This window comes from Sminthopsis crassicaudata, chromosome 2, assembly GCF_048593235.1.
Source record: "Sminthopsis crassicaudata isolate SCR6 chromosome 2, ASM4859323v1, whole genome shotgun sequence".
In the NCBI taxonomy this organism is placed as follows: domain Eukaryota; kingdom Metazoa; phylum Chordata; class Mammalia; order Dasyuromorphia; family Dasyuridae; genus Sminthopsis; species Sminthopsis crassicaudata.
This window is the reverse complement of record NC_133618.1, coordinates 329,398,464-329,426,411: the sequence shown is the minus strand read 5'-3', so window position 1 is coordinate 329,426,411 and position 27,948 is coordinate 329,398,464. Positions and strand designations below refer to the sequence as shown.

The window sequence follows — 27,948 nt, the reverse complement described above, 5'->3', positions numbered from 1 at the left end:
AAGAGAAGGCAAGCATCTTGTGGATATCCATTGGAAAAAAGTATGGCTGTTTGTGGTAAGGGATGGGAGTGAAGGGCACTGTTACTCTAGTAACACAGAAGTAAATTCGAATCTTGTATCCTTGTTTATCTTTGAGAATATTTTCACATTTTTTTAATTCTTGAAGGATCTGTGATTTTGCTGATATGGGTATTCCTATGGTGAAAGGCCTCAAGATCATGCTACTATGATATATAAGACTGGGCTGAAGGAACTGGGTATGATTAACTCGGAGAAGGGAAAACTCAGGGAAGAAATATTTGCTAGCATTTATTTAAGTACCTACTATGTGCCAGGCATTGTGCTAAATACTAAGGATAAAAAGGAAGGTAAAAGATAGTCAAGGAGCATAGAGTTTAATGAAAGAAACAACATGTAAACAATTATGTAAAAAAGATATTGATAGGATAAGGAGGAGATAATCAGTAAGCAAAAGGCATTAAAATTAAAGGGGATTATAGAAGGCAGAATTTTTGTTGTGATGAAAAGGAAACCAGAGAAACTGAGATGGAGATGAAGAAGGAAAAAGTTCAAAGCATGTGGGCATAGTTAGTGAAAATTCCCAGAATCAAAGTAAAATAAAAATAAGAGCAGTAGCAACAATAGTAATGACTAGCATTTATATATTACTTACTACATTCCAGGTACTGTACATATATTTACACTTTACATATATTATCTCATTTGATACTTATTGTTTGGAAAGACGGTGTTTGACTCTTTGGGACTTGGTAAAGAGACTAGTGATATGCTATTTTCTTATTTGATTCATTTTAAAGAGGAAGATACTGAGGAGAACAGGGTAAGTTACTCTCCCAGATTCACAAATCTAATTTAGTGTCTAAGGCTAGATTTGACCTCAGGGAGATGAGTTTTCTAACTCCAGACCAAGAACTCTTACAGATAAGGAAACTGAGACCTTGGTAGATAAAGTTACTTTTTCAAAAGTCACATGGATAATAAATATCAGATGTTAAATTTGAACTAACCTTAAAACTGACTGTCAGCTCCTTAATCAATTGCAATGGCTCCCTGTTATAATCTTTCAGATTATTCCACTTCTGAGATTTTGTGATTTTGTGACAGTTCTTTGAGAGTTACTTTGTTAGATTTGATAAAGCTTTTTTTAAAGAACAAATCTCTCTTGGAAGGGTAACCTCATGCTATTATTAATAACCTTTAAATCATATTCTGAAAATTAATGAAGTTTGTGGTAGGAGGGAAAATAGAAATATGCTGCCATCATTATTTCAAGTTTTAAAGATATTTACATAATATCTGGTCATGTAGCCTGAATGCCAAATGTATATTTATCTACAAAATTAGGCAAGTGCTCACACGGAAATCTAGAAAAAGTGTTAAAGCATACTTTTAAGGTTCTCTGAAGAACTTTAGTATTGATTATGGGACACTGGCACAAGACTGCCCAGCAAAGCATTCTTTATAGCACAATTCTTTATGAGCAAAGCAGAATTGTGGTAGCTTAAAAGAAGTATAAGATGTGAAATTCAGAGACATTTCCACCCAAATACTCAAATGGATAATTTGTGCCTGACTTGTAGATGAGCTTTCTGAGCTTGTATTAAATTGATCAGCCACCATTAAATTCACTATATTTGGACTCCAACATCATTGGTTCTCTTTGAGTATGAAGAATGAACAACATTTATATCCTTAATTACTGTATCAGTAATAAACTATTTCCATGTCAAAGATAATATGATGCAATGGAAAGATGAAGACATGGAATTAGAGAGCATCCACTTAAATTTTAATTGTGATGACTCTTACATGGCTAGTTGTTTTTACCTTCTTGCACTTCAGTTCCCTCAGCTATAAAATGGAGGGATTGGATTAGATGGGTCCTAAGGTCTCTTTTAATTCTGAGTTTATGAAAAACTATTTGTCTGGATCTGATTTGCCATTATTTATATCTGTATCTAGGTTTTAGGATTCATTACTATAGTTAACTTTGAAATTTGTGTGTAGAGTAAAAGAGTAAGAAGAGGAAATCTTTGATTAATTGATTTAATGCTAAAAGTTGGTTTACTCATTTAAAAAAAAATTTCCATTAATACCAATCTAACAAAGCTCTATAACTAGATTTAGGGACTTGATAATGCTGGTTATTTGGTTTTTAGGTTATCTCAGTTTCTTCTTAGAAACTTTGTTCAGAGCTTTTAGTCAAGAAGGATATAAACATTATTGGCTTAAATGAGACACTTAGATTCCTTATCAATGTCACCAATTCACATTCCCCTATCCTTATGATCAAATAGAATTAGGATCTGACTTCATAGAATTCATACTTCATTTTGAAATTGAGACCTCATGGAAAAATCTAAAATCCTTCATCAGTTTGGTGATCACACTGAATCCTAAAAGGGGACAGTCAACATAGTTTTATTGCTTCAGTTGAGAGGTATTTAAAAATTTGTGTACAATAACCATCCTCACCAACTGCCCTCTGTAAAGCAGGTACACCTGACTAGATAAAGGAGATAGGGTCCCTGAAATAAAGACAGAAGACGGCATGTGCCAGTCAAGTAACATTACTATCACTATCACTATCTTGACTAACACCTCCCCTCAGATCTTGATGGAGAAAGCTCAGGACCCTGAACCCAAAAGGAAGGAAGGAAGGCAGGAAGAAAAGAAAGAAGGAAAGAAGGAAGGAAGGAAGGAAGGAAGAAAGGAAGGAAGGAAGGAAGGAAGGAAGGAATTTTAGAAGGCATTTATTAAACATAGTACTTGCAAAGTATTATGCCAAGAACTAGGGATACAAATAGAAATTCTTTTGAAAGAATTTTATTTTCCAGATCTTCAGCTATGACTAGCATTTGTAGCACCTGCAGAAGCAGTTGTCAGATTGCATTTCCACAGGAGGTATTTTCTGGAATGATTGGTTTCAGGGGCTGAGTTAAAAGCAAAGCTAGTGATCTGGGTGGTGCTGCCAACTATTTGGGCTTTTGTGCTTATCTGACTAAAAATCCCTAGATTGATTTTTTTGATCAGGCAAAAGAAGCCTTTCTTTAGTTTATTTTTTGCCTGTCTTTTATCACTGAATGGGCAGTTGCTTTGGTCAAAGTAAGATCTGTTAAAGACCTTGCTTAAAAAAAGCCAAAGTCTCCCACTGTATCCAGAGCCATCTCCAGTCATCCTGAACTGTATCTTGTTACTGGATCCAGATGGCTTTGGAGAAGAAAGTGAGGCTGATAATTTTTCACAGCCTTCTCCTCACTTCAATCCAATTCATTTGAAAGTCAAGGCATTACCTCCCTTATGTTACAGTCCTCTTCCAGAACAAAACACAATGAATGAATGGTGGTAGCTGATATGGGAAGTGGTAAGGAAAGTAAACCCCCTTGGGATTCAGGGTCTTGGGTTTTTTCCATCAAGATCTGAGGAGAGGCAGTGGTCAAGATAGTGTAGAAAATGCCTTCACCAATTCAGATCACTAATTGTCTATAATTTATAATTTTAGAGTTGTTGAGGAATATTGAATGGTTAAATTATTTGATTAGGATCATGGCACATATATCAGAGTTAGAACTAGCACATGTCTATCTGATTTCCAGAGAACTATGCCAAACAGGTTATTAGAGTGATTTATGTACCTTTGAATCCTAGATAGTATAGTGAAATCAAAAAAGTTATCAATCAGGATTCGAGACAGATCTGGATTCAAATTTCAGCTTTGTAGGACTTATGTCATCTAATGCTCTATTCTCAGTTTTCTCATATATAAACTGGGTACAAGACTGTTTATACTACCTACCTCACAAGAGGAAAGTAGGTTGTAAATATTAATATGCTATATAACACAGGCATGAAAATCACAATCAATTAATAAATAATACATATAAGTATTAGGATTGTAAGACTTAGTCTTGCTGTTTGCCAAAACATTGTAATTTCTGAAACATAAGATAGTGTTTGATGATACGTTAGACTGTCTGAAAGTGGGCCTGTTTCAAAAATTTTAGGTCATAAACATTGGTAATAAAGCACCAAGGTTATCAGAGACCAAGAGAAATCTCTCTTTCATATCCCTTACCTTAAAGCAGGATCATATTTAACCACCCTGCAGTTAATTCCATTGTAAGACTTCTAGAGAATGATCCCATACTTTCTTTCATCAAATCACCAATCATTTTAATAGTCCCTTGCTGCTAGCCTCAGGCCCACCTGCTGTAATTGAGCTCATTTCTCTTCTCCTGTCTTCATCTTATTCATCACCCTCCATGAGGTGCTCCTTTGGACCATAACTGAATTCTCTGCTTTTCCCTATAGAAGTGGGGTTCAGAGATGCATTCTGGAAGTTTGGAAGTTGTTGGTGGTAGAAAATAAGGCAAAATTTCCTCAAATTCTCTTTTTCTTCTTTTTTTTAAAATCAGTGTTCAGCCACTTTGGTGCCAGAGGCTTAGGCAACGCAGTTTGATCATACTTAGGGAATACCACTTTCTTTGATTTAGGATTTAAGGCTATTCTTACAATAGCTTATGTGAAGGCAGTTTTTAGTATGGCGTATTGCTGCATTTCTATGGCCCTTTGGTAAACCTGATTCAATTTATCCTTGAATCAGATTTAATATCCTTAATGCCTCTATCAATGAAAACTTTATTCTAGAATTGATGTTGTCTTACTGATAAAGTGTACACTTTTTGTTTTGTGCTATGTATTTATCACATGACTACTACAGAGATAATGAGTTTTTGAGGATTAATGTGATTAATAATTTGTGCATGCACCTGTGACACGTCCATTAGACTTGACCTTTTAAAAAGGAATCTTAAAACTAGGGAGAGACAGGAACCGAGTAGAGATGAGCTATGCATAGAAATATGAACTCAGTTCCCTGGAGGGCTGTGAGAGCTGGACTATGAGGAAAGCTGCCAAATCAACACTTTCAAATTGAATTAAATTGAAATAGTGCTGGAAAAGACTTGAGAGTCACTCGGACAACAAAGAGATCCAATTAGTCAAGACTTAAAGAAATTAATTTAGACTATTCACTGGAAGGATAAACACTAAAGCTGAAGCTTAATTACTTTGGCTACATAATGAGAAGATGAGGCTCATTGGAAAAGACCCTCATGTTGATAAAGATTGGAGGCAAAATAAAAAAGAGGATGAAAGAGATGAGATGGATTGATGCTATCATGGGAAAAATGAAATGTGAACAGATTAAGAGGGGTAGTAGAGGATAGAAGAGCCTGACATGGGGTCCATGGGGTCATGAAGAGCTGGACATGAATGAATGATAGAACAACAATACTCCTAGAGGAGGTTTTCTTATCTATGAAGACCCTCTAGAGAAACATGTGGCTTTCTATCAAATGAGGAGCTATGTAACTCCAGGAGCAAAAAAACTAGAATGGCAAGGTGTTCTTGGACCAAATTGGGAAATGCCAGGACACATGCTAATAGAAATAAAGCAGTGGGAGGAGAGAGGGGGGGAGGGAGAGGGGGAGAGGGAGAAGGAGGAGGAAAGGGAGAGAGGCAGGGGAAGAAGGAGGGGGACAGAGACAGAGAGACTGAGCCAGAGACAGAGAGACTGAGCCAGACACAGATAGAGAAGAGACAGAGAAACTGAGACATTGAGACACATACAGAGACACAGACATTGAGACATACAGAGACTAGAGACACAGAGTCACACACAGAGAGATATACACAGAGACAGAGAGACACACACAGAAACAGATATAGAGACAGATAAACTGACAGAGAGTGGTAGAGGGATAGATATACACAGGAAAGAGAGACAGAGACAGAGGGAGACAAAGAGAAACAGAGAGACTGAGAGAGAGAGAGACAAATAGACACTTGTAGAGAGAGACACTCACAGAGACAGAGGCACACAGGGAGACAGAGACAAACAGAGAGAAATAGAAAGAGGTAGACTGAGATAGAAAGATAAATACACAAAGAGAGACAGAGATAGAGATAACAACAAAGAGACAGAGGTAAAGAGAATGAGAATGAGAGAGAGACAGACAGAAAGAGATACACACAGAGAAACACACAGAGAGGCATATATATCTCTATCTCTATCTCTATCTCTATCTCTATCTCTATCTCTATCTATCTATCTATCTATCTATCTATCTATCTATCTATCTATCTATCTATCTATATAGAGAGAGAGAGAGAGAAGGAGAGAAAAAGAGAGAGATACTCAGGCAGAGATAGGGATAAAGAGATTCAGAGAGACAGAGACAGAGAGAGAAAGAGAGACAGAGGGACAGAGAGAGACAGAGACAGAAAAGAAACAGAGAGACAAAGATGGAGACAGATAGAAACAGTATGACAAAGAGACAGAGATAGAAACAGAGACAGAGCAACAGAGAGACACACAGAGACAGAGAGAGACACATGCAGACAGACACACAGAGAGATAGAGACACACACTGAGAAACAGAGAGACACACACACATAGAGAGCAAGACAGAGATGAAGACACAGAGACAGAGACAAAGACAGAGAAAGAGATGGAGAGAAAGAGACAGAACACTCAGTTGTAGAGGAAAATATGATGAAATTTTCAAGATTATTTAAATTTATTAGAAAGTTTTAAATAAAGAAAATCCCTAGAGAAGCATTCAGAAAACAATCATGCTGAGAAAAACGAGAAAAAAGTTATAGAAGACTTAAAGAGGAAGATGGGACCCTTGCACATGGACAGTTTAAAGCAATTTAGAAGGATTGGGGACATAAGATAAAGACATTACAAATTGATTATAGCTTGTAGCATTATAATTTTTAAACTAGCCTGTAATGACATTCTTAAGACTAACAAATATATTCTTTGGGTCTGATTTTATCTCATGTATAACTTGTTTATATATAAACTAGCTTGTTTATACATATCATGTTATCTCCTCCATTAGACTCTAGAATAAGGAATAACTTTTCCTTTCTTTATATTGCCAGCATTTAACACAGTGACTGCTACACAGCTGAGACTTGATAAATGCTTACTGATTGGTTGAATATAAGGCTGAAAATAAGATTTTTTTGGGGGGAGGGGGAACTAGGTCTGTGATGGTGAGGAAACTCCCTTTATCAATACAAGTGAGTTCTGCCAGTTGTAGCCTTACAGAATTGCCTAGGGGCACTGAGTGTAATTGATGTGACTCTTGTCACCCTGTCAATACAAGTCAAAGGCAAGACTTGAACCCAGGCCTTCCTGAGTCCAGCTGTACCATCCTATCCACGTCATTTACACCTTAGAAATCAGCAAAGGCTACAATTCAGAGATCCATTTATTGTTTTATTTATTGTATAGACTTAAGATAGTAGTGAAGAAGAGATGAGTAATGAATAATAAAAGAAATAAACTTAAAAGTGCAGAGCTAGTTGTTAAATATTTACCAATACAACCTTCCCTTTGGGTACTACAAAGAACATAGTTGTTCAATTGAAATTCTTAATAACTGTTCTACTGAGTTAGAGTAGGTGTTCTTCCATTCAAAGAATCAAATACTACTTTCTGCTAAATATATGAACTTTGGACCAAATAGGAAGTAGGGCATATACATATTTAGTTCCTGTGAGCTGGGGGGGTTCCTTTGTCTTTTATCTTCTCTGCTCTCTCCCTTTTGCCATCTCCCTCCATGGGAGAAACTCACTACAGTACCGGTTGGTGCCTTGGAAGGACTATTGACATTCAGAAGAACTAGGTTCAGTGCCTTATTGGCTATGCAATTTTGGGCAAGTCACTTCTGTCTTTGGGGCCCAGGTTCTTAATGTATAAAAAGATGAGCTCCAATGTCTTTTCTCACTCTAAAGTTTCTCCACATCTGTATGTCTGTATCCCTGTTCTTTGGATTTGTGCAATCCATTCAGATTTCCACCTCTTTAACCATTCAGGATATCTCTTGATATAGTTCTCTTCACAGAATGGATACGCAGGTTTTAATTGATGTCTCTTCCCTCTTCTCCTAAGAGACTTTATAGTGTGAGCAGAAAAAAGCACAATGGTAGCTAATTGTGAAAAACAAAACAAAACAAAAAAAGGCTGAGGTGAGTATATAGGAGACTGCAAATAACAATTACCAGGGAACTCTTGGTGGAGGAAAAGCATAGTTAAATACTTACTCCAAAGGACATAAGATGTATGGATTTGGACAGACTAAATAGTCTGTTGATTCTGACCTAAATAAGTGAACCACGACATACAGTTAAGAAAACAAAACAAAACAAAAAACAAAACCTAAGCTAGAAATTGGGCCACAGCCATAAACTGCTTTAAGTGAATTAAATTTCTTCTCTGTGTTCTCTCCATTACTTCCTCCCTGGTGTCTCCCTTCCATTCTCCTTCATACACAGCCCTTTAACCAAACTGTTAAGAAAAGAGGTATTTCTTAAAAGAGAGTCTGAATTTTACAAATAGTCAATACAATATAAAAATAAGGAGGCACTTTTGGACATGTCAAGTTAGATGCTAACATTAAAAAAATATACATACCTATATGTATATATGCATATATGTGTGTTTGTATGTATATGTATATACATATAATGCAATTTTTTTGGGGGGAGACTGGATTTAAATTCATGTCTCTTTACTCAAGTGCCAGTGTTCTATCCACAGTACACTTAGCTACTCTGCTAACATTAAATATTATTGTTTCTGGTTCACTTCTGGTTTATCCTCAGTGATTACTATAATACTTGGCACTTGAAAGGTGCTTAGAAAATGCTTATTGAGTGAGGGTGGGAAGAGGAAGTCAGATCAATATCAAGTGCCTGTTATGTGCTAAGTAGCTGGGATACAAAGGAATATAAGGGGAACAAAGACAGTCCCTGCTATCAAGGAGCTCAATCCAATGGGGAAGATAACATGAAAACACCTACAAACAATCAAGTTACACACACATAATATACACATGAACATATCACTCATATACATGCACAATACACATCACACACAATACATACAACACATCACACATATATACATACTATATACACACATATATACCACATATACAATTATACACAAATAGCATATATGCATACATAGACAATATACACACGCACATATACATGCCATATAGAAAACACAAGCATATACATACACACATGAATATATCACACAGTCTATACAGACTATATACACATACACACATATATACCACATATATAATTATATACACATACTATATATACATATATAATAGATACATGCAATATACATACAATATCTACAAACACAAGCATACACACGCAAAACATACCACAAAAACACATGCACAATACATATATATGTGTATATAAATACATGCACATGAATATAATCACAATACAAATATACACATGCATGCCATACACATAGGTGCACTATATGTATACATACATACCATTTATTCAATACACACATACATGTCATATATAAATACAATAATATAATTATATATACATATCACATATGCACACATATATAACATATACATACACATATGCATACCATATATATTAATGAGCATATACACATGTACAGATATAACACATACATACACATATATAACATAAGGGATCTAGAAAGGTTTCTTGTAAGACATGACATTTTAGATGAGGTTATAAGGAAGCCAGAGAAATTAAGAAGAGATGAGGAGAGATAAAATTCCAGGCCTGGAGCACAGCCAAGTGAAAATGCCTGCAGTTGGGGAATGGGTTGCTGTGTGAGGAAAAGCAAGGAGTCCAGTGTCTTTGAATCAAAGTATATAACAGAGGAGATATAATAGAGAAGAAGGGGAGCAGGTTATAAAAGAATTTGAAAAGTCAGAGAATTTTATATTTGATCCTGAAGGCGATAGAAAGCCATGGGGATTTATTGAATGGGGTGGGAATCTCAGACCTCTACTTTAGCTGAGTTTAATTGAGTGGAGAATGGAAAGAAACTTAAGGCAGGAAGATCAATTAGTAGGTTATTGCAATAATTCAGGCATATAGTGATGAGAGCCTTTGTAAGAGTGATAGTGTCAGAGGGAAGAAGAAGGCATACATGAGAGAGATGTTATGAAAATAAAATCTATAGCAATTGATGACAGATTGGATATAAAAGTGGGGAGGGTGGGGGAGAGAGTGAGGAATCAAGGGAGCTCATTGTGGTAATTCTTACCATAATAATAGGAAAGTTAGAGAGAAAGCTGATGATGGGATGGGACAGATAACGAGTTCAGTTTTGTAAATGTTCAGTTTGAAATGTTTGCAGAACATCTAGTTCAAAACATTCAAAAGGCATTTGGAAATAAGTGGATAAAGCTCAGATAAGGAAATCTGGGAATTATCTATAGAAAGGATAATTGAATCCATGGGAATTGATAGAATTACTAAGTGAAATAGTATAGAGAAAGAAGATATTCTGTGTTAGTGAAAATGACCTAATTAAAGATCCAGTAAAGGAGTTAGGATAGTTTGACAAATAGGAGCAGAACTAGGAGAGAGAAAAGTTATGAAAACCTAGAGAGAAGAGAAAACATCAAGAATAAGGTAATCAATTGTGTCAAGAACTTCAGAGATGTCAAGAAGGATAAAGACTGAGAAAAGGTCATTAGATTTGTAATTAAGAAATAATCATTAACTTTGGAAAGAGCTGCCATTATTAGTTAAGAAAAGTAACAGTTGAATTAAAGAGAGAATGAAAAAAAAGGAAGTGGAAGAGCTAATTGCAGACAACTTTCTCAAGGAGTTCAACCATAGAAGGAGAAAAGATATCGGACTATGGCTAGCAGGGATGGGTGGATCAAGTGAAGGTGTTTTGAGAATAGAGGAAACATGGTGTGTTTGTAGACAGTAGGTAAATAGCTAATAGATAGGAAAAGACTGAAAATTTATGATAGAGTAGGGACTAATGGGACAATATGCTGGAGAAGAGTGGATGGAATGTATTTGTGCATGTAGAGGGTTTACCTATGCAAGGAAATGGGCCACCTACCTGTTCATATGAGCCAAAAATTGAGGAAATAATTGTAGAAGGCACCTGAGTGATGTGAAGTGAAAAGGAGGGATAAAGGAAGATAAATCCAAACCAATCAAGTTCACTCTGTTCTTAGTTCTAGAAAGAAGTTTTGGTAGCAGAAGTCTATAACCAAATAATCTAGTATTATCTTTGGATTTCATGTATTCATGCTTTTTCTGCCCATCAGCCAAAGAACAATATTAGTTTACCAATGAACACATGAGATGATCCAAAGTAATTTATCAGATTATGAAATAGTATTAGTTATTTATTTCATTTTGATAAAAGGATATTATCTCATAAGAATGCTCTCCTTGTAAGCTATGATGGGACAGTGACATTAACAGTGGATTCTATTTCATCTTTAAAGAACCTTAATTTGAGTCCCAGATTTTTTGTCTAGTTTTTATTCTTGAGCCTCAATTTCCTCATCTATAAAATGGGAATAATAATATTCACAACACTTACTCATTAGTTTGGTTTTTTAAATGTATGTCAGTGGGATTGATTCTGTAATGTACCAAATATAAACCTAGAGGAGGTGTTATCAGTCATTCCAGGGGAAAGGGATGATGGTCCATGAGGATCATTTCCTCACCACTTCTCTGAAAGAATTTTCATCATCTCCCTCCACTTCCAGGAAATGAAGGGGGACTGTCAATCAAAATATTCCATCTTCCTTTCCAATCTTATCCCTCTTTTCTTCTCCAGTGTTATTCTTTTTTTTTTTTACTCAATAGTATTTAATTTTTCTTATTATATGCAAAGAGTTTTCAACATTCATTTTTGTAAGATTTTGAGTCAAAATTTTTTTTTGTTTCTTCCTTTCCTCCCCCTTCTGCAAGACAGCAAATAATCTGATATAGGTTATACTTGGACAACATTTCCATATTTGTCATGTTGTGAAAGAAAAATCAAACAAAAGGGAAAAACCATGAGAAAGAAAAGGCAAGAAAACAAAAAAAAAAAGGTAAAAATAATGTTTCAATCCCTGTTCAGTCTCCATAGTGTTTTCTATCCAATGTTCTTCCTTGATGAGGCAGCAGAAATGAAGCTGACTACTGCTCTCTTCTATTCATTATCCCTACCTTGCTTTCATTTATATTTAGCATAAACAGCAAATAGCTCTCTTCACTCAGTTTCCTGACCCCAATCTTAATGATCTTGGTAATGTTATTTGTTAATAAAGACAACATTTAACCAGCAAAAACCAACCAAACAAAACTGCTCCAATTTCAAACATCCTTTGTGAGCACTAGCTATCACACTTCAATTGAATAAACATTTGTTAATTGTGTGAAATGTGCAAAATATTTCAGTCTGTGCTGAGAATATAAAGGCAAAATGAAAACAGTTCCTAACTCTAATAAATTTATACTCTACTAATGGAATACATGTTAATAGATAAGTATATACAAGAAAAAGTAAGGAGATGGGAAAGAGCACTAACAAGGGCATTAGGAAATACAAATCATATTAATCATAACAACAACAATAATAATGATAACTGGCATTTATAGTGCTCTAATGTTTGCAAATAAATATTTCATTTTATTCTTACAATAAATACAACCATTATCCCCATTTAAGAGATGAGAAAACTGAAGCAAAGAAGGGTTTAGCGACTTGCAGGGTCATATGGTTAATAAGTATTTGCAGCTGGATTGGAACTCAGGTCTTCCAGACTAAGGATCAGTGCTTTACCCACTGCACTGCTTTATTTGCCATATGAGAAATGTTTCTTATAGGAGATGATAGCATGAAATGAGTTTTGGAGAGAGGAATTCCAAGATGTGATAGGTGAGGAGGGAGTGCATTCCAGGCATAGTGGACCACCATTGCCAAGGAACTGAGATAAGAATTGGAATGCCTACTTTGCCTACAGCAAAGAAGTTAATACATGGAAAAACACTGGAAAAAAGGTAATATTTACTCTTTTTTACCTTCCTTGGAAAGGGCTGTCTATACTTATGTGACTAATAATGGCATAATACAATCCTTCCCCCCATATAAAGAATCAAGAAATTCAAATATACCTGTCCTGCTGTGTCATATAGTCCAAGTAAGTGCTGCTTGCCTCCCACCGTCACAGTAACTAAGGAAAAAGAAAAAAAAAAGAATTCATAAAATTAAGGAATTGACCAGCAGAAATTGTTTTTCTATGCCAATCTCTTTCCAGACAGGTAGGATCAGCATATATTTTACCCATGTATATTTTAAATTGAGTTTACAGCAGCAATCTCAAATGGAAGGCAGCTTTGAGCTACAAGTGAGAGCAGATGGTCCTAGGAAAGTCCAACCTTCTCAACCGAGGCAATGAATCTTATTGGTACTGCCAACCATCTAGGGACCCTCAGGAGGCCACTGAATGACCGATCCTCATTAGTCACTAGAAATACCAGCCTTCCTGAAGGAAAAAAAAACAAAACTTTGGACCCTGAAAGCTTTATATTGATGGCTTTTTTCCTTTCTTTTTATTTTGTTTTACTTGACTGGTTCAAGAAAACAAGAAACAGCTTGAATAACTTCTGTATATGATCTAGAGCAGAGCACCTCTCAGCATGCTATCAGAAGGGTAACCTTGATCATCTCCAAGTCTTCTCTTAACTTTTTTGGGAGATTACCTTTTTAAGAATGTGAAGCTGAATAAACAACATTCCTGGTTGTTAAAAGTCTTTCTTGATTTTTTTTTGTGAGGCTTTGAAATGATAATAGAGCCTTGAGGAAAAGAGTTTATATTTGTATCTTTTTTCCATAAAGAAAAGATAATTCTATTAGAAAACTATCTATTTGAATAGCAACCATTTGTGAAACACTATGAAGCTCACAGTTCAATTCAACAAACATTTGTTAAGTACCTCCTTAAGTACAAGACATTCTTCAAATGTGGGGAATAAAACAACGAATGTGAATTTATCCTTGTTGGGAGAATTTCTCAGCCTGGAGTCTTTGAATTACTCAGGGAGAATCTCATCTACCAGTAGTTCCTCAAGACTGGAGGTCAAATCCTAATCCTAACTCTAACCCTAACCCTAATCTTAATCCTAACACTAACTCTGAAGGTCAAATGAAATGAGCAGCCGAATTGATAGTAAAATATTTTTATTTGTGGGCTAAGGAAAACTGCTTGACAGTAACAGTTTTATCTTCCAAGGGTACAGATTTAGATGCTCTGGGGATAAGGGAAAGGGAAGAATATGCAATATGACTGAAAGCTTGGTAGTACTCATATTAAAAGTGGGGACTGGAGAAAGGGTGAGTTAGGGGGAAAGGAAATAAATTATCTAAGTGGAGATGATTGAAGGTAACGTAAGAGTCTGGTTCTGAAGAAAGTTTGTGCTTGAGTATGTAGATAAGAGAGTCATATATACAAAATTGATAAATGAACTCATGGAATTGATGAGACTCCCAGAGAGAATAGAAGATAAATAAGGAAGAAGATATAGGATTGAATCTTGGGTTAGAAACTAGTTTAAGGGGTGGGAAAAGAATATAATCTAACAAAAGAAATTCAGGAGTGCCATGGAAACAAAGGGAGGACAAGATATCTAGGAAGGAGATATGTGTATGTATGAGTGTATGTGTGTGTATAGGTTTTGTAGAGGATCAAGGATGATGAAGAAAAAGTAAAGGTCATTATAAAGGTATTTGAGTAGTATGATGAGGTAAAGAGGAGAAAAATCAAATTGTAAGAAGATGAGAAGTAAATTGGTGATAGTGCTTGGTGATACCCAAAGTCTGCTTTTGAAAGGAAGAACTGATATAGAACTGTAGTTTAAAGGGATGTGAGGCTCAAATGAAAGTTTTCTTTGAGGATGATAGAGAATTGGACATGGTTGTAAGACAACTGGGAAGGGGTCATTAGATATGAAAAGATGAAAAAGTATAGAAAAAAGAGGGAAGGCTTGATAGAAGTAACTCCCAGGATGGGAGGAGAAGGGATCAAGGGCACATGTAGAAAAATTAGCCTTGTCAGGGAGATCTTATACAACTCCTTGTTCAGTAGCTACTTTTCAATTTCTCTAACATTTTCTTCCTTTACTGCTGAACTTTTGAACATAATCTCCATTGGTAGTTTAATAGTAATGTCTTTTCTTCCCTTTGGTGCTGTTGACATGACTTCAACTTGCCACATTTTCATCAAAATGCTTCATAAAAAACAGTGGCTTTAGCGCTAGATCAAAGCCATATTCCACAGAGCCATTCATAATGTCTAAATAGAATGATTCTTCAGGGGTCTATGGATAGATTTCATGGAATCTGTGAATGTGGATGGCAAAACAATTACATCATTAATTTTACCAACTTCTAAAGAAAATACTTAATTTTTTCTTCAATTATTTGAAAATGTGATTATAGGAAAGGGTCCATAGGCTTTGGCCTATTTTGTAAAAATAGGGTCCATGACACAAAAACATTAAGAACCAATGAAATGCCATGGAAAAAAGTTGAGTACTATTCCCATTCTGTCACTTATTTAGCATATGACCTTGGAATAATAATTTCATCTCTCTGGGCCTATTAGTTAAATAAGGCAAATGTACCAGATGCACTCTCAGGTTCCTTCTAGTTCTGATATTCTGTGATTTTGTGATTCTAATTTTATATTTTCATTGGACTTTATTGATTAGATTATTTTTATAATATTCCATGTGATAGTGCACTGTGATTAAATCCTTAGAGATAGTAAACTATAGTTTACTATAGAAATAGTAAATTGAAATCTAACCTAGACTTGCAGCTCTTCTAAGATTATGTGATCTCTAAGGCCCCATCCAGACTTAAAAGCCTTATCTCCAGTATTTAACATGAGTTTACTCTCAGAGGGTTAAGGTTGTGATACTTGCTTCTTGTTTGGAAGTATCAGAATATTTTGAGGATAAAATGACAGATTTAGCATAAGACCCAAATTTGACTTTATGCATTTACTAGCAGTGTTATCATGGGTAATTCACTTCATTTGTCTGTACCTCAGTTTCATCATCTGTAAAATGGGGATAGTAATCATTGGACTGCATACCACATAAGGTAGTTTTGAGGAAAGTGCTTTACAAACTTTAGATTGCTTTAGAAATGTAAATTTTTATCATTTTGCCCAAAACCTCAGTGTTTTCATCTCTAGGGCTTACCTTCTGTTCAATGGCAAGAGAGCACCCAAAGTTTAGTCAAGCAGAAGGAATAGCATCAGATTATAGTGAAATGAAATTTGAGCAATCTGGCACATTGACTTCAGAGAAATCAGTGGAGCAGACAGAGCTGGCAGGCAGAAAGAAGACAGATTGCAATCCCAGATCAGCCCCAGGCTCTTAGAGCTACTAAAGTTATTTTCTTGCTCAAGGAGGTTTTGAACTGAAGCTCTCTAATGGCCCACTAATGGCAATAATGGTTCTTGCAACAAAGTGTGAAGCATTGTCTGAGACCTGTTAAGTATGTAAAATGAATGTTTTCCTTTCAATCCATTAAATCCTATCTTTCCTTCTGTTTCTCTTTTGGTTCTGTATTTTCTAGTATTTCATCCAGAGGGTAGATGGAGTATTTAGCTCAGATGGTTGGTCCATGTTGCCAATGATAATCCAATCACAAAGTTGGATCTATAAATTGATTGTATTGGACTTCATACCTCCAAGGTTCTTTATAACTTTAACATTTTTTAAAAGAATGCTTTTATTTTATTTTTCTCAATTACATATAAAGCAATTTAAAAACATTTAAAAATAATTTTCCAAATTCCCTCCTTCCTTGACAAAGCAAATAGTTTTATATAAACTTTACACATGCAGTTATATAAACCATATTTCCGTATTAGCCAGATTAAAACATAATTGGGAAATATTTAACAAAATAAAAACATAATAAAATATAGATAATATTAACATGTGGTTTTTTAAGTCAATGTGCATATGTAGGAATCCTTATGGTTCAGCAACCTCTGTTTCTATTTGAGTTTGACATCACTGATGTACACATTGCCTGTTTATTCATTTACTGTGATTTTATCACCCTACTTATTAACTTTCTTGGTTTTTCTATGTCTACTGAATAAAGTAAAATCTCTTTAACCTTACACCAAGATCCTTCATGATGTGAATTTAACTTATCTTTCAAACCTTGTTTCAGTTATACAACAAACATTTGTTAAGCTCCCATTATGAACCAGGCACTATGTTAGGCTTTGAGAATACAAAAAATAAAACAATTTCTATTCTGAAGGAATTTATATTCTGGTTTGGGAGAGAAGGTACACATATATCTACTATACCTATATAGATCCCACATACATACACATTTATATGATTATATATAGAATTAACATAAAGAGAATAAATAGAAATAAATGTATACTAGTTAAATATAAGATGTTTTGGGAGTGAAGACATTAGCATTTGAAGAGGGATCAGGAAGGAATTCATATAGAAGATGGTGCTTGAGCCTTGTCTTTTTTTTTTTTTAAATTATATATATATATATATATTTTATAATATTATCCCTTGTATTCATTTTTCCAAATTACCCCCTCTCCCTTTATTCCCTCCCCCCGACGACAGGCAATACCATACATTTTACATGTGTTAAAATATAGTCTAGGTACAATACATGTGTGCGAATATCATTTTTTTGTTGCACAATAAACATTAGAATCCGAAGGTACATGCAACCTGGGCAGACAGATATTAGTGCTAACAATTTTCATTCCCCTCCCAGTGTTTCTTCTCTGGGTGCAGCTACCCCTGTCCATCATTGATCAACTGGAAGTGAGTTGGATCTTCTTTATGTTGAAGATTTCCACTTCCATCAGAATACATCCCCATACAGTATTGTTGTTGAAGTGTACAGTGATCTTCTGGTTCTGCTCATTTCACTCAGCATCAGTTGATTTAAGTCTCTCCAGGCCTCTCTATATTCCTCCTGCTGGTCATTTCTTACCGAGCAATAATATTCCATAACCTTCATATACCACAATTTACCCAACCATTCTCCAACTGATGGACATCCATTCATCTTCCAGTTTCTAGCTACAACAAAAAGAGCTGCCACAAACATTTTGGCACATATATGTCTCTTTCTGCTCTTTAGTATTTCTTTGGGATATAATCCCAGTAGTAGCGCTGCTGGGTCAAAGGGTATGCACAGTTTGATAACTTTTTGGGCATAATTCCAGATTGCTCTCCAGAATGGCTGGATTCTTTCACAACTCCACCAGCAATGTATTAGTGTCCCAATTTCCCCACATCCCCTCCAACATTTGTCATTATTTGTTCCTGTCATCTTAGCCAATCTGACAGGTGTGTAGTGGTATCTCAGAGTGGTCTTAATTTGCATTTCTCTGATCAGTAGTGATTTGGAGCCTTGTCTTGAAGGAAGAGAGTAATTGTAGGAGGTAGCAATAAGGAGAGAATGAATTCCATGCACAGAGAACATGCAAAGATATGAAACTAGGGATGAAATGCATCCATTCATTTTCCAGTTTCTAGCCACTACGAAAAGGGCTTCTGGAGACGACAGCTCGTTACAGTCAAAGGATATGAACAGACAATTTTCAGATGATGAAATTGAAACTATTTCCACTCATATGAAAGAGTGTTCCAAATCACTACTGATCAGAGAAATGCAAATTAAGACAACTCTGAGATACCACTACACACTTGTCAGATTGGCTAAGATGACAGGAACAAATATTGATGAATGTTGGAGGGGATGTGGGAAAACTGGGACATTGTTGGTGGAGTTGCAAAAGAATACACCTTTCTGGAGAGCAATCTGGAATTATGCCCAAAAAGTTATCAAACTGTGCATACCCTTTGATCCAGCATTGCTACTACTGGGCTTATATCCCAAGGAAATACTAAAGAAGGGAAAGGGACCTGTATGTGCCAAAATGTTTGTGGCAGCCCTTTTCGTAGTGGCTAGGAAATCATTATATACTTCAACAATGATACTGTATGAGGATGTATTCTGATGGAAGTGGATATCTTCAACATAGAGAAGAGCTAATCCAATTCCAATTGATCAATGATGGATAGAATCAGCTATACCCAGAAAAGGAACACTGGGAAATGAGTGTAAACTGTTAGCATTTTTTTGTTTTTCTCCCCAGATTATTTTTATCTTCCAAATAAAATGTTGTAAAAAATTACCTATGCATATGTACTGTCAAAAAAATTTTATAATTATAAAATTAATTTTTAAAAAAGAGTACAGTTAGGTTCTGAAGCTATGGAGAGATATTTTCATATAATAGGTATGATTTATTGATACTAAACTTTTTTCTTAAATGATATTAGTTATCTATGTTATGCTATATCATTTTATGTTGTTATGTTATATTGTATAAATAAAACAATAAACATAAAAAAAGAAATGCTAGCCTCAGCAATAAGAGTCGAGAAAGAGATTAAAGGAAAAAGACTAGGTAATGAGGAAATCAAACTATCACTCTTAGCAGATGATATGATGGTATACTTAGAGAACCCCAGAGATTCTAATAAAAAGTTATTCGAAATAATTCACAACTTTGGCAAAGTTGCTGGATACAAAATAAATCCACATAAATCCTCAGCATTTTTATACATCACCAACAAAATGCAACAGCAAGAGATACAAAGAGAAATTCCATTCAAAACAACTGTCAAGAGTATAAAAAATTTGGGAATCCATCTACCAAAGAAAAGTCAGGAATTATATGAGCAAAATTATAAAACACTTGCCACAAAAATAAAGTCAAATTTAAATAATTGGAAAGACATTAATTGCTCTTGGATAGGGTGAGTGAATATAATAAAGATGACAATACTCCCCAAACTAATCTATTTATTTAGTGCTATACCAATCAGACTCCCAAGAAACTATTTTAATGACCTAGAAAAAAATAACAACAGAATTCATATGTAACAACAAAGGGTCGAGAATTTCAAGGGAAGTAATGAAAAAAAAAAGTCAGATGAAGGTGGTCTAGCTGTACCTGATCTAAAGCTGTATTATAAAGCAGCATTCACCAAAACCATTTGGTATTGGTTAAGAAATAGACTTGTCGATCAGTGGAACAGATTAAGTACACAGGACAAAATAAGGTACAACTATAGCAATCTAGTATTTGACAAACCCAAAGATACCAACATTTGGGATAAGAATTCATTATTTGAAAAAAACTATTGGGAAAACTGGAAATTAGTATGGCAGAAATTAGATATGGACCCACACTTAACACCATATACCAAGATAAGATCAAAATGGGTCCATGATTTAGGCATAAATAATGAGATCATAAATAGACTAGAGGAACAAAGGATAGTCTACCTCTCAGATCTGTGGAGGAGGAAGGAATTTATGACCAAAGGAGAAGTAAAGATCATTATTGATCACAAAATAGAAGATTTTGATTACATAAAATTAAAAAGCTTTTGTACAAACAAAACTAATGCAAGCAAGATTAGAAGGGAAGTAACAAATTGGGAAAATATTTTTACAATTAAAGGTTCTGATAAAGGCCTCATTTCCAAAAAATATAGAGAATTAATTCTAATTTATAAGAAATCAAACCATTCTCCAATTGATAAATGGTCAAAAGATATGAACAGACAATTTTCAGATGATGAAATTGAAACTATATCCACTCATATGAAAGAGTGTTCCAAATCACTACTGATCAGAGAAATGCAAATTAAGACAACTCTGAGATACCACTACACACCTGTCAGATTGGCTAAGATGACAGGAAAAGGTAATGATGAATGTTGGAGGGATGTGGGAAAACTGGGACATTGATGCATTGTTGGTGGAGTTGCGAAAGAATCAAGCCATTCTTGAGAGCAATTTGGAACCATGCCCAAAAAGTTATCAAACTCTGCACACCCTTTGACCCAGCAGTGCTACTACTGGGCTTATATCCCAAAGAAATATTAAAGAAGGGAAAAGGAAAGTATGTGCCAAAATGTTTGTGGCAGCTCTTTTTGTAGTGGCTAGAAACTGGAAAATGAATGGATGTCCATCAATTGGAGAATGGTTGGGTAAATTATGGCATATGAACGTTATGGAATAGTATTGCTCTGTAAGAAATGAACAGCAGGATGAATACAGAGAGGTTTGGAGAGACTTGCATGAACTGATGCTGAGTGAAATGAGCAGAACCATCACTATACTTCAACAATAATACTGTATGAAGACATATTCTGATTGAAGTGGATACCTTTAACATAAAGAAGATACAATTCACTTCCAGTTGATCAATGATGGACAGAAACAACTACACCCAGAGAAGGAACACTGGGAATTGAATGTAAACTGTTTGCACTACTGTCTTCCTACCCAGGTTACTTATACCTTTGGAATCCAATTCTTACCGTGCAATAAGAAAATTGGATTTACACACATATATTGTATCTAGGTTATACTGTAACACATTTAATATGTATAGGATTGCCTGTCATCAGGGGAGGGAGTAGAAGGAGGGAGGGGAAAATTTGGAAAAATGAATACAAGGGATAATGTTGTAAAAAATTACTCATGAATATATACTGTCAAAAATTATAATTATAAAATTAATTTAAAAAAAGATATTTCCTTATTTGATTCCTCTTTTACAGCATGAATCACAGTCTGCCTTGCATTTATTTTGTTCAAATTATTTGTGTTCTTGTCTTAGTCTCTATTCTTAGATTGTGAACTCCTTGATGGAAGAAATTGTGTCTAATTCATCTTTTTGATCTCCCTAATCATATGTTTTGTGTAGCATTTGCTGAATGGAATGAAACACAGCAGCCTTAAGGATGGAAACATCAGTCCTCTTTTCCCCAGTCTAACTTAAAAGAATGATTTAGTTTCAGGTCTGATGTAAAAAGAAAGGTGATGATTAGCTTGTTTAGGAAGAATAGTGTATATACTCCTCATGGTGTATACTCTTACAAATTCTCCTTTTCCATATGCTTCTCCAAATACATTTCTCTCTGACCTCTGCCAATACTTGAATGTAAAGCTGAGAAGGCTTTTTTTTCCTTCCTTGCAAAAAGTCTCTGAGCAGCAGATGTTTGTTATTTTTTTGGAGGGGTAAAAGCTGCCCTTTGATGTTGCAATATAAGCTTTCACTTCTTCAGAACAACATTTGAAAATAAAACCTGACAGTTTCCTTGTGGATGCATTTCTTATCATGAGCTGAGCTCAGTTCCCATTGGCCTGAGGTCTATACATTTCCCTGAAGCAGCAGAATGTCTCATTTAAACAACTAAACTTATGTCAACTAGGCAACTCTCCACTTCAATTTCCCTTGTTTTCTCCTTTATATTGCATAATAGTTGATAGTTTTTGATGCATCTGTATGGATTTTTAAAATTGTATTTTATTTTTCCAAATACATGTAAAGATAGTTTTCCATATATATTTTGTAAAACTTTGTGTTCTACTGTGCATGCCCTTTGACCCAGCAGTGTTACTATTGGGCTTATATCCCAAAGAGATCTTAAAGAAGGGAAAAGGACTTGTATGTGCAAGAATGTTTGTGGTAGACCTCTTTGTAGTGGCCAGAAACTGGAAACTAAGTGGATGCCCATCAATTGGAGAATGGCTGAATAAATTGTGGTATATGAATATTATGGAATATTATTGTTCTGTAAGAAATGACCAACAGGATGATTTCAGAAAGGCCTGGGGAGACTTACATGAACTGATGCTGAATGAAATGAGCAGGACCAGGAGATCTTTGTATACTTCAACAACAATACTATATGATCAATTCTGATGGATGTGGCCATTTTCGACAATGAGATGAACCAACTCAGTTCCAATAGAGCAGTGATGAACTGAACCAGCTACACCCAGTGAAAGAACTCTGGGAGATGACTATGAACCACTACATAGAATTACCAATTTCTCTATTTTTGTCTGCCTGCATTTTGGATTTTCCTTCACAGGATAATTGTACACTATTTCAAAGTCCAATTTTTTTTTTGTACAGCAAAACAATTGTTTGGACATGTATACATTTTTGTATTTAATTTATACTTTAACATATTTAACATGTATTGGTCAACCTGCCATCGGGGGGGGGGGATGGGGAAGAAGGGGAAAATTTAGACCAAAAGGTTTGGCAATTGTCAATGGTGTAAAATTACCTATGCATATATCTGGTAAATAAAAACTATTAAAAAAAACCCAAACCTTTGTGTTCTAATTTTTTCTTCCTCCTCACTTACTTCCCCCCTTCCCCAAGATAGCAAGCAATCTGATCTAGCTTAAATGTGTGCAATCCTTAAAAAAAAATTTCCATATTTGTCATTTCCATATTGTCCAAGAAATAAAACCACATACAAACAAAAAAGCAAAAATACTATGCTTCTATTGACATTCAATCTCCATAGTTCTCTCTCTAGGTGTGGTTGAATTTTTCATCCCAAATCTATCAGAATTGCTTTGATTAGCACATTGTTGAGAAAAGCCAAGTCTATCCATCTGTTTGGATTTTTCACAGAACTGCATGTCATTTAGCAACTAATTACCCCACACAGAATTTATCACTGAAAAATAGTTTTTAATATTCCATAAACTGACCTAGACCCATGGTTTTCATTGCAGTTTTCAGACTTTGCCTACATCTATTTCACATTAGAATTGTATGTCCAGAAGTCAAATATCCCTCAATCTAAAATAATGAGGAAACATAACTATTCAAAAATATTTTTATATTCTCTACAAATTAGAATAAATTCACCCTGATTGAAAGTAGGAATATTGACCAAAAATGGTGAATTATATAACTTGGAGTTGAAATACATAATCTAATATTACCTGATTCAACAAGCATTTGTTAATCTACTCTGGTTAAGATACTTGGCTGTGTTTTAGAGATATACAGGGAAAAAGAACACCAAATCCAAAACATATTGCAAAGAAGCTTACATTTTGATAGGAAAATTCAAAAGTTAAATATGAACATATAAACATATTAAGTAGGTTGCATGCAAACATCTCTGCAAGTGAGGCTCTAAGACAAACTATTTTAAGTTAAACCTATTCCTTGGACTCTCATCTACTTAAAAACTCCATAGCTCACATTCACTAATATATTTGCTTTTCATAGTCAGTTGGCACAATTAGTTACAAGCAAAGACATCTAATGAAATCATATACTAAGGAAATTAGCAGTAGAATTTTTTTTTTCTGTAAACCTTAGGAATATTCTTCCATGCTCTCAATACAAAGAACGGATACATCTAGGGAGCATGTGAGAAGAGAGATATAGGTAAGAAATGAGTGTGGCTAGAGCATACAGCAGGAAGAGTAGTTCTCCATTAGAGTGGAGTCATTGATGCTTTCTGGTGACAGGAGCACACTGCTGCTTCTGAGTTTGTGCCCTCCCACTGGTTTCAAGTGGCATGTAGTTTTGGCCAAATAGTCTCTGATGGATATTGGACTTGATTTGTAAACTTTGCTTGGCCAATGCTCTTTGCAGGTCTTAGGAACCAGTATTAATGGTACTCTGCTGGTCTCCTAGCAATTGATCACTTTCTATCATGAGTCTATGCTTCTAGGCTTGTCATTGTGGAACTTTTCTCTTTCTCATAAAAGGTGGATTGAGACTTGACATTTCTCTTCTGACTTAAAATCTAGAGACTTAAACTTTAGTTGCTTCAGAAAGGCAAGATTTTGATAGCTGTTTTCTCTTGAAGAGAGGATACTACCTTGAGGAACCCACTTCCTTTGAGATACTAAGTAGCCATCTATCTCAACAGTAGCTATAGATTTAAAAAAAAAAAACTTTACCTTTTGCTTACTTTTATTTTTTGACTTTATAATTTAAACTTAAAACTCTCTGCTTTGGGACAAGGTCTCTGTTTTAGATATAGAAAGTCTTTGTAATTCCTGTTTGCAATTGCTAAACTGAAATGCTTAAGAAATGGAGAGATTTCCCTTTCAATGAACTGTCAGAAACCTTCTGCATCTGAAGCCTCTCAGTTTTCTCAATCTTAAATTATTTTTGGATCTCTTCTTGATGCTAAGTGGAAGAAGAAAAGACAAAGGAACAAAACCTGTATTGGTAGAATTGCTAGAGATGCCTCTCCTTTTCAAATATTTGTTTCAAAATCTTGGCTTTATTATCTACATGTTACAGGATACGTTTCATCAGAGTTTAGGGCATTATGTAAGGCCCTTCAAATACACATACACACACATATATTCAGGTTAACAAATGAGAGGATCAACTAAGGTGATCAAGAAAAGTTTCCTGTAAGAAATGGTTGAGGGGTCTTTATTGTATCCTGGAGGTAATAGGGTGTCATTGAAGATCTTTAAACATTAGATAACATGGTTTGATGTTCTATAGAAAGATTATTTTGACAGCTTTATGGAGAGATGAAATCCTAGAAGGTAGAAATTCAATTTAGAAATGACACTGTTAGTAGTATACTAGTTGTACTTAATGTTAGGTCACTATATACAAAAGAACTGTATGTTGGAAAGCTCGATGAACTCAGAAGTTATTGCTGTCAGTGATTTTTTTGGGAAAAAATGGTGAATTTAAGAGGTGCTTCGGGACTGGAGACAGACAAATATTCTCCTAAACTCCGTCCTTCCCTCTTTTCCTTCCTTCCTCTCTCCCTCCCTCTTTTCTTCCCTCTCTCCCTTCCTTCTCTCCCTTCTTCCTTAAAGATATGTCCAGATGACCTTGACTTCAATTGACTTCAGTTCCTGTAAAGATTCTGTGATGTATTGCTGTTGTTGTTACTTGTTTGAGTTGTGACTGACTCTTTGCATCCCTATTTGAGATTTTCTCAGCTTATAAAATGATTTACTATTTCCTTCTCTAACTCATTTTACAGATGAGGAAACTGAGGCAAACAAGATTAAGTGACTTGTCCAGGATCACATAGTTAGTAAGTCTGAGGCTGGATTTAAACTTTGGTACTCCTGACTCCATGTTTGCATTCTATATACTGTATCACTTAGCTTCCCTGATATATTTGGTGATGGAATGCTTTGTAAACATTGTTAAAGGGAAGACATAATCCTATAGAGATACATCAGAAACAGACTCTGCTAGACTATAATTTACTTTTTTGATAGTTTTCCTAGAATAAAAGATCAAGGGAATGTAGAGGAAAAGGTTACTTTCATTTCAGCAAAATATTTGACAATCCCTTATGATCTTTGTGGATGAAACGTAGTGACATAGGCCAAATTATGGTCAAATGATGATATTTTCAGAGTAAGTTGGATGGCTAGATCTAAAGAGTAATGATTAATTGATTACAGTTTGCCTAAATGGAGTACTTCAGGTATCTGCCCTGATCCTGAATTGTTCAGCATTTAATTAATGATGTGAATAAAGGCATAATTTTTATGCTCATAAAATTCTGAAGATGACATAGAGCAGGGAGAGATAATTTATATGTTAGATGAGTCAAGATACAAAAAAGATACTGACTGGTTAGAATCATAGGCTCAATCAAATAGGATGGTGTTTAACAGAGATTAATGTAAAATCTTACACTTGAGTTAAAAAAATCAATTTCACTAATATTAAATTGAAAAGGGAAAGCTTAGATAACAGTTCATCTGAAAAAAAGATTTGCAGGTTTTAGCATAATACAAATTCAATATGAGTACATAGTTTTTATGGAAGCCTCAAAAATTAATGCAATATTAGGTGGATTCGGTAATGTTTAACAACTGGCTCCTTAGAGAGAGAATGGTACGTTTTTCAGATTAATCTGCATTTCTAACATTTTCTTCTTCACTTTCTAGACAATAAACAAAACAATAAATTAAGCCTTAATTTGTAATGTTTGCTGTTTTCTGTCTGTTCATGTTGAAAATTGAACAATTGCTTCTCTCAAGCTAATTTGATGTGGTTCAAGTTTATCATTGTTTACATATAGTACATAGTTAAAGATGAAAGAGGCCTTAGGGCCTTACATAATCATGTAGTACAAGATTCCAATTTTATAGATTGAAATTTAGAGCAGTTAAGTAACTTAAGATAAAGGGCTAAGATTCAAATCCAAACTTTCTGGCTTCAAACACCTTTTTTTCTACTCAACTATTTTGCCTCTATAGAATTATAATGTCTATAACAAGGAAACTGTGAGTTCTAGTGTACTTTATCTTCTTCAGACTACATCTAGAGAACCTGGTTCAGTTCTGGCATGACATTGTAAGAAGAACATTACCACAATAGCACATATCTTATAGATAGCAGAAAGATTGTTTGTAAACCATGCCATAAGAAGATTGGGTGAAAGAACTTGGAAGGCAAGAGAAGAATTTGAGGAAGGGACATGATTGTTAGCTTCAAAAGGAATTAAATTGATTCTATTATAGAAAAGTTGTAAAAAGGTAGATTTTGACTATACTAGTATGAGAAAAATACTTCTTTATACTTAGAATCATCCAAAAGTAAAAAATCCTGCACCAGAAGGTTGTAAGCTCCTTGGACTTACAGATTTTCCAACAGTGACTTTATGATCACTGCTCAAGATGTTGTGGAAGCTGTTATTAATTCAAAAGAAGGTTAGCCTAAATGACCTCTTAGGTTTCTTTCTAGTCTATGATTCTTTGATCTTAGGATACACTCAGGAAAAACGAGCCTTCTCTTTTGTATTCTTCCCTCAAAAGGTTCATATTTTCATTATGTCTCATTTACAAAAAGTTCTGATTTTTGGCAACTATCATTATCTAGAAAATTGTTACAACCCAGATATGTGACAAGGCTCCTGAAGAATCTATAAACATTTTAAATGCAAATACTTATTATTAAGTCATATCCAAGAATTGTATGAGATACTAAAATCTATTTACTTTGCTTCAAGTGTCATCAAGATCTCACCCCAAACATATTGTTTTTTTTTTTTTTTTTTTTTACACAAAATTCTACAAGTTTAGTCAGCTGTTTCTTTTTAATTCTCAGCACACTAGAGATAACAAAAAGTATGAATAGATCCAGGAATATTGCT

General features: G+C 34.8%; 1 protein-coding gene across 1 annotated transcript in view; it reads right to left on the bottom strand.

Moving 5' to 3' along the window:
• Window positions 1-27,948, bottom strand: part of RHOJ (ras homolog family member J) — a 138,401-nt gene that overhangs the window by 34,593 nt on the left and 75,860 nt on the right. Inside the window, exon 2 of the mRNA XM_074290316.1 lies at window positions 13,045-13,103. Within this exon, the coding sequence (XP_074146417.1) occupies window positions 13,045-13,103 (59 nt within the window). The remainder of the gene's footprint in view (window positions 1-13,044; window positions 13,104-27,948) is intronic.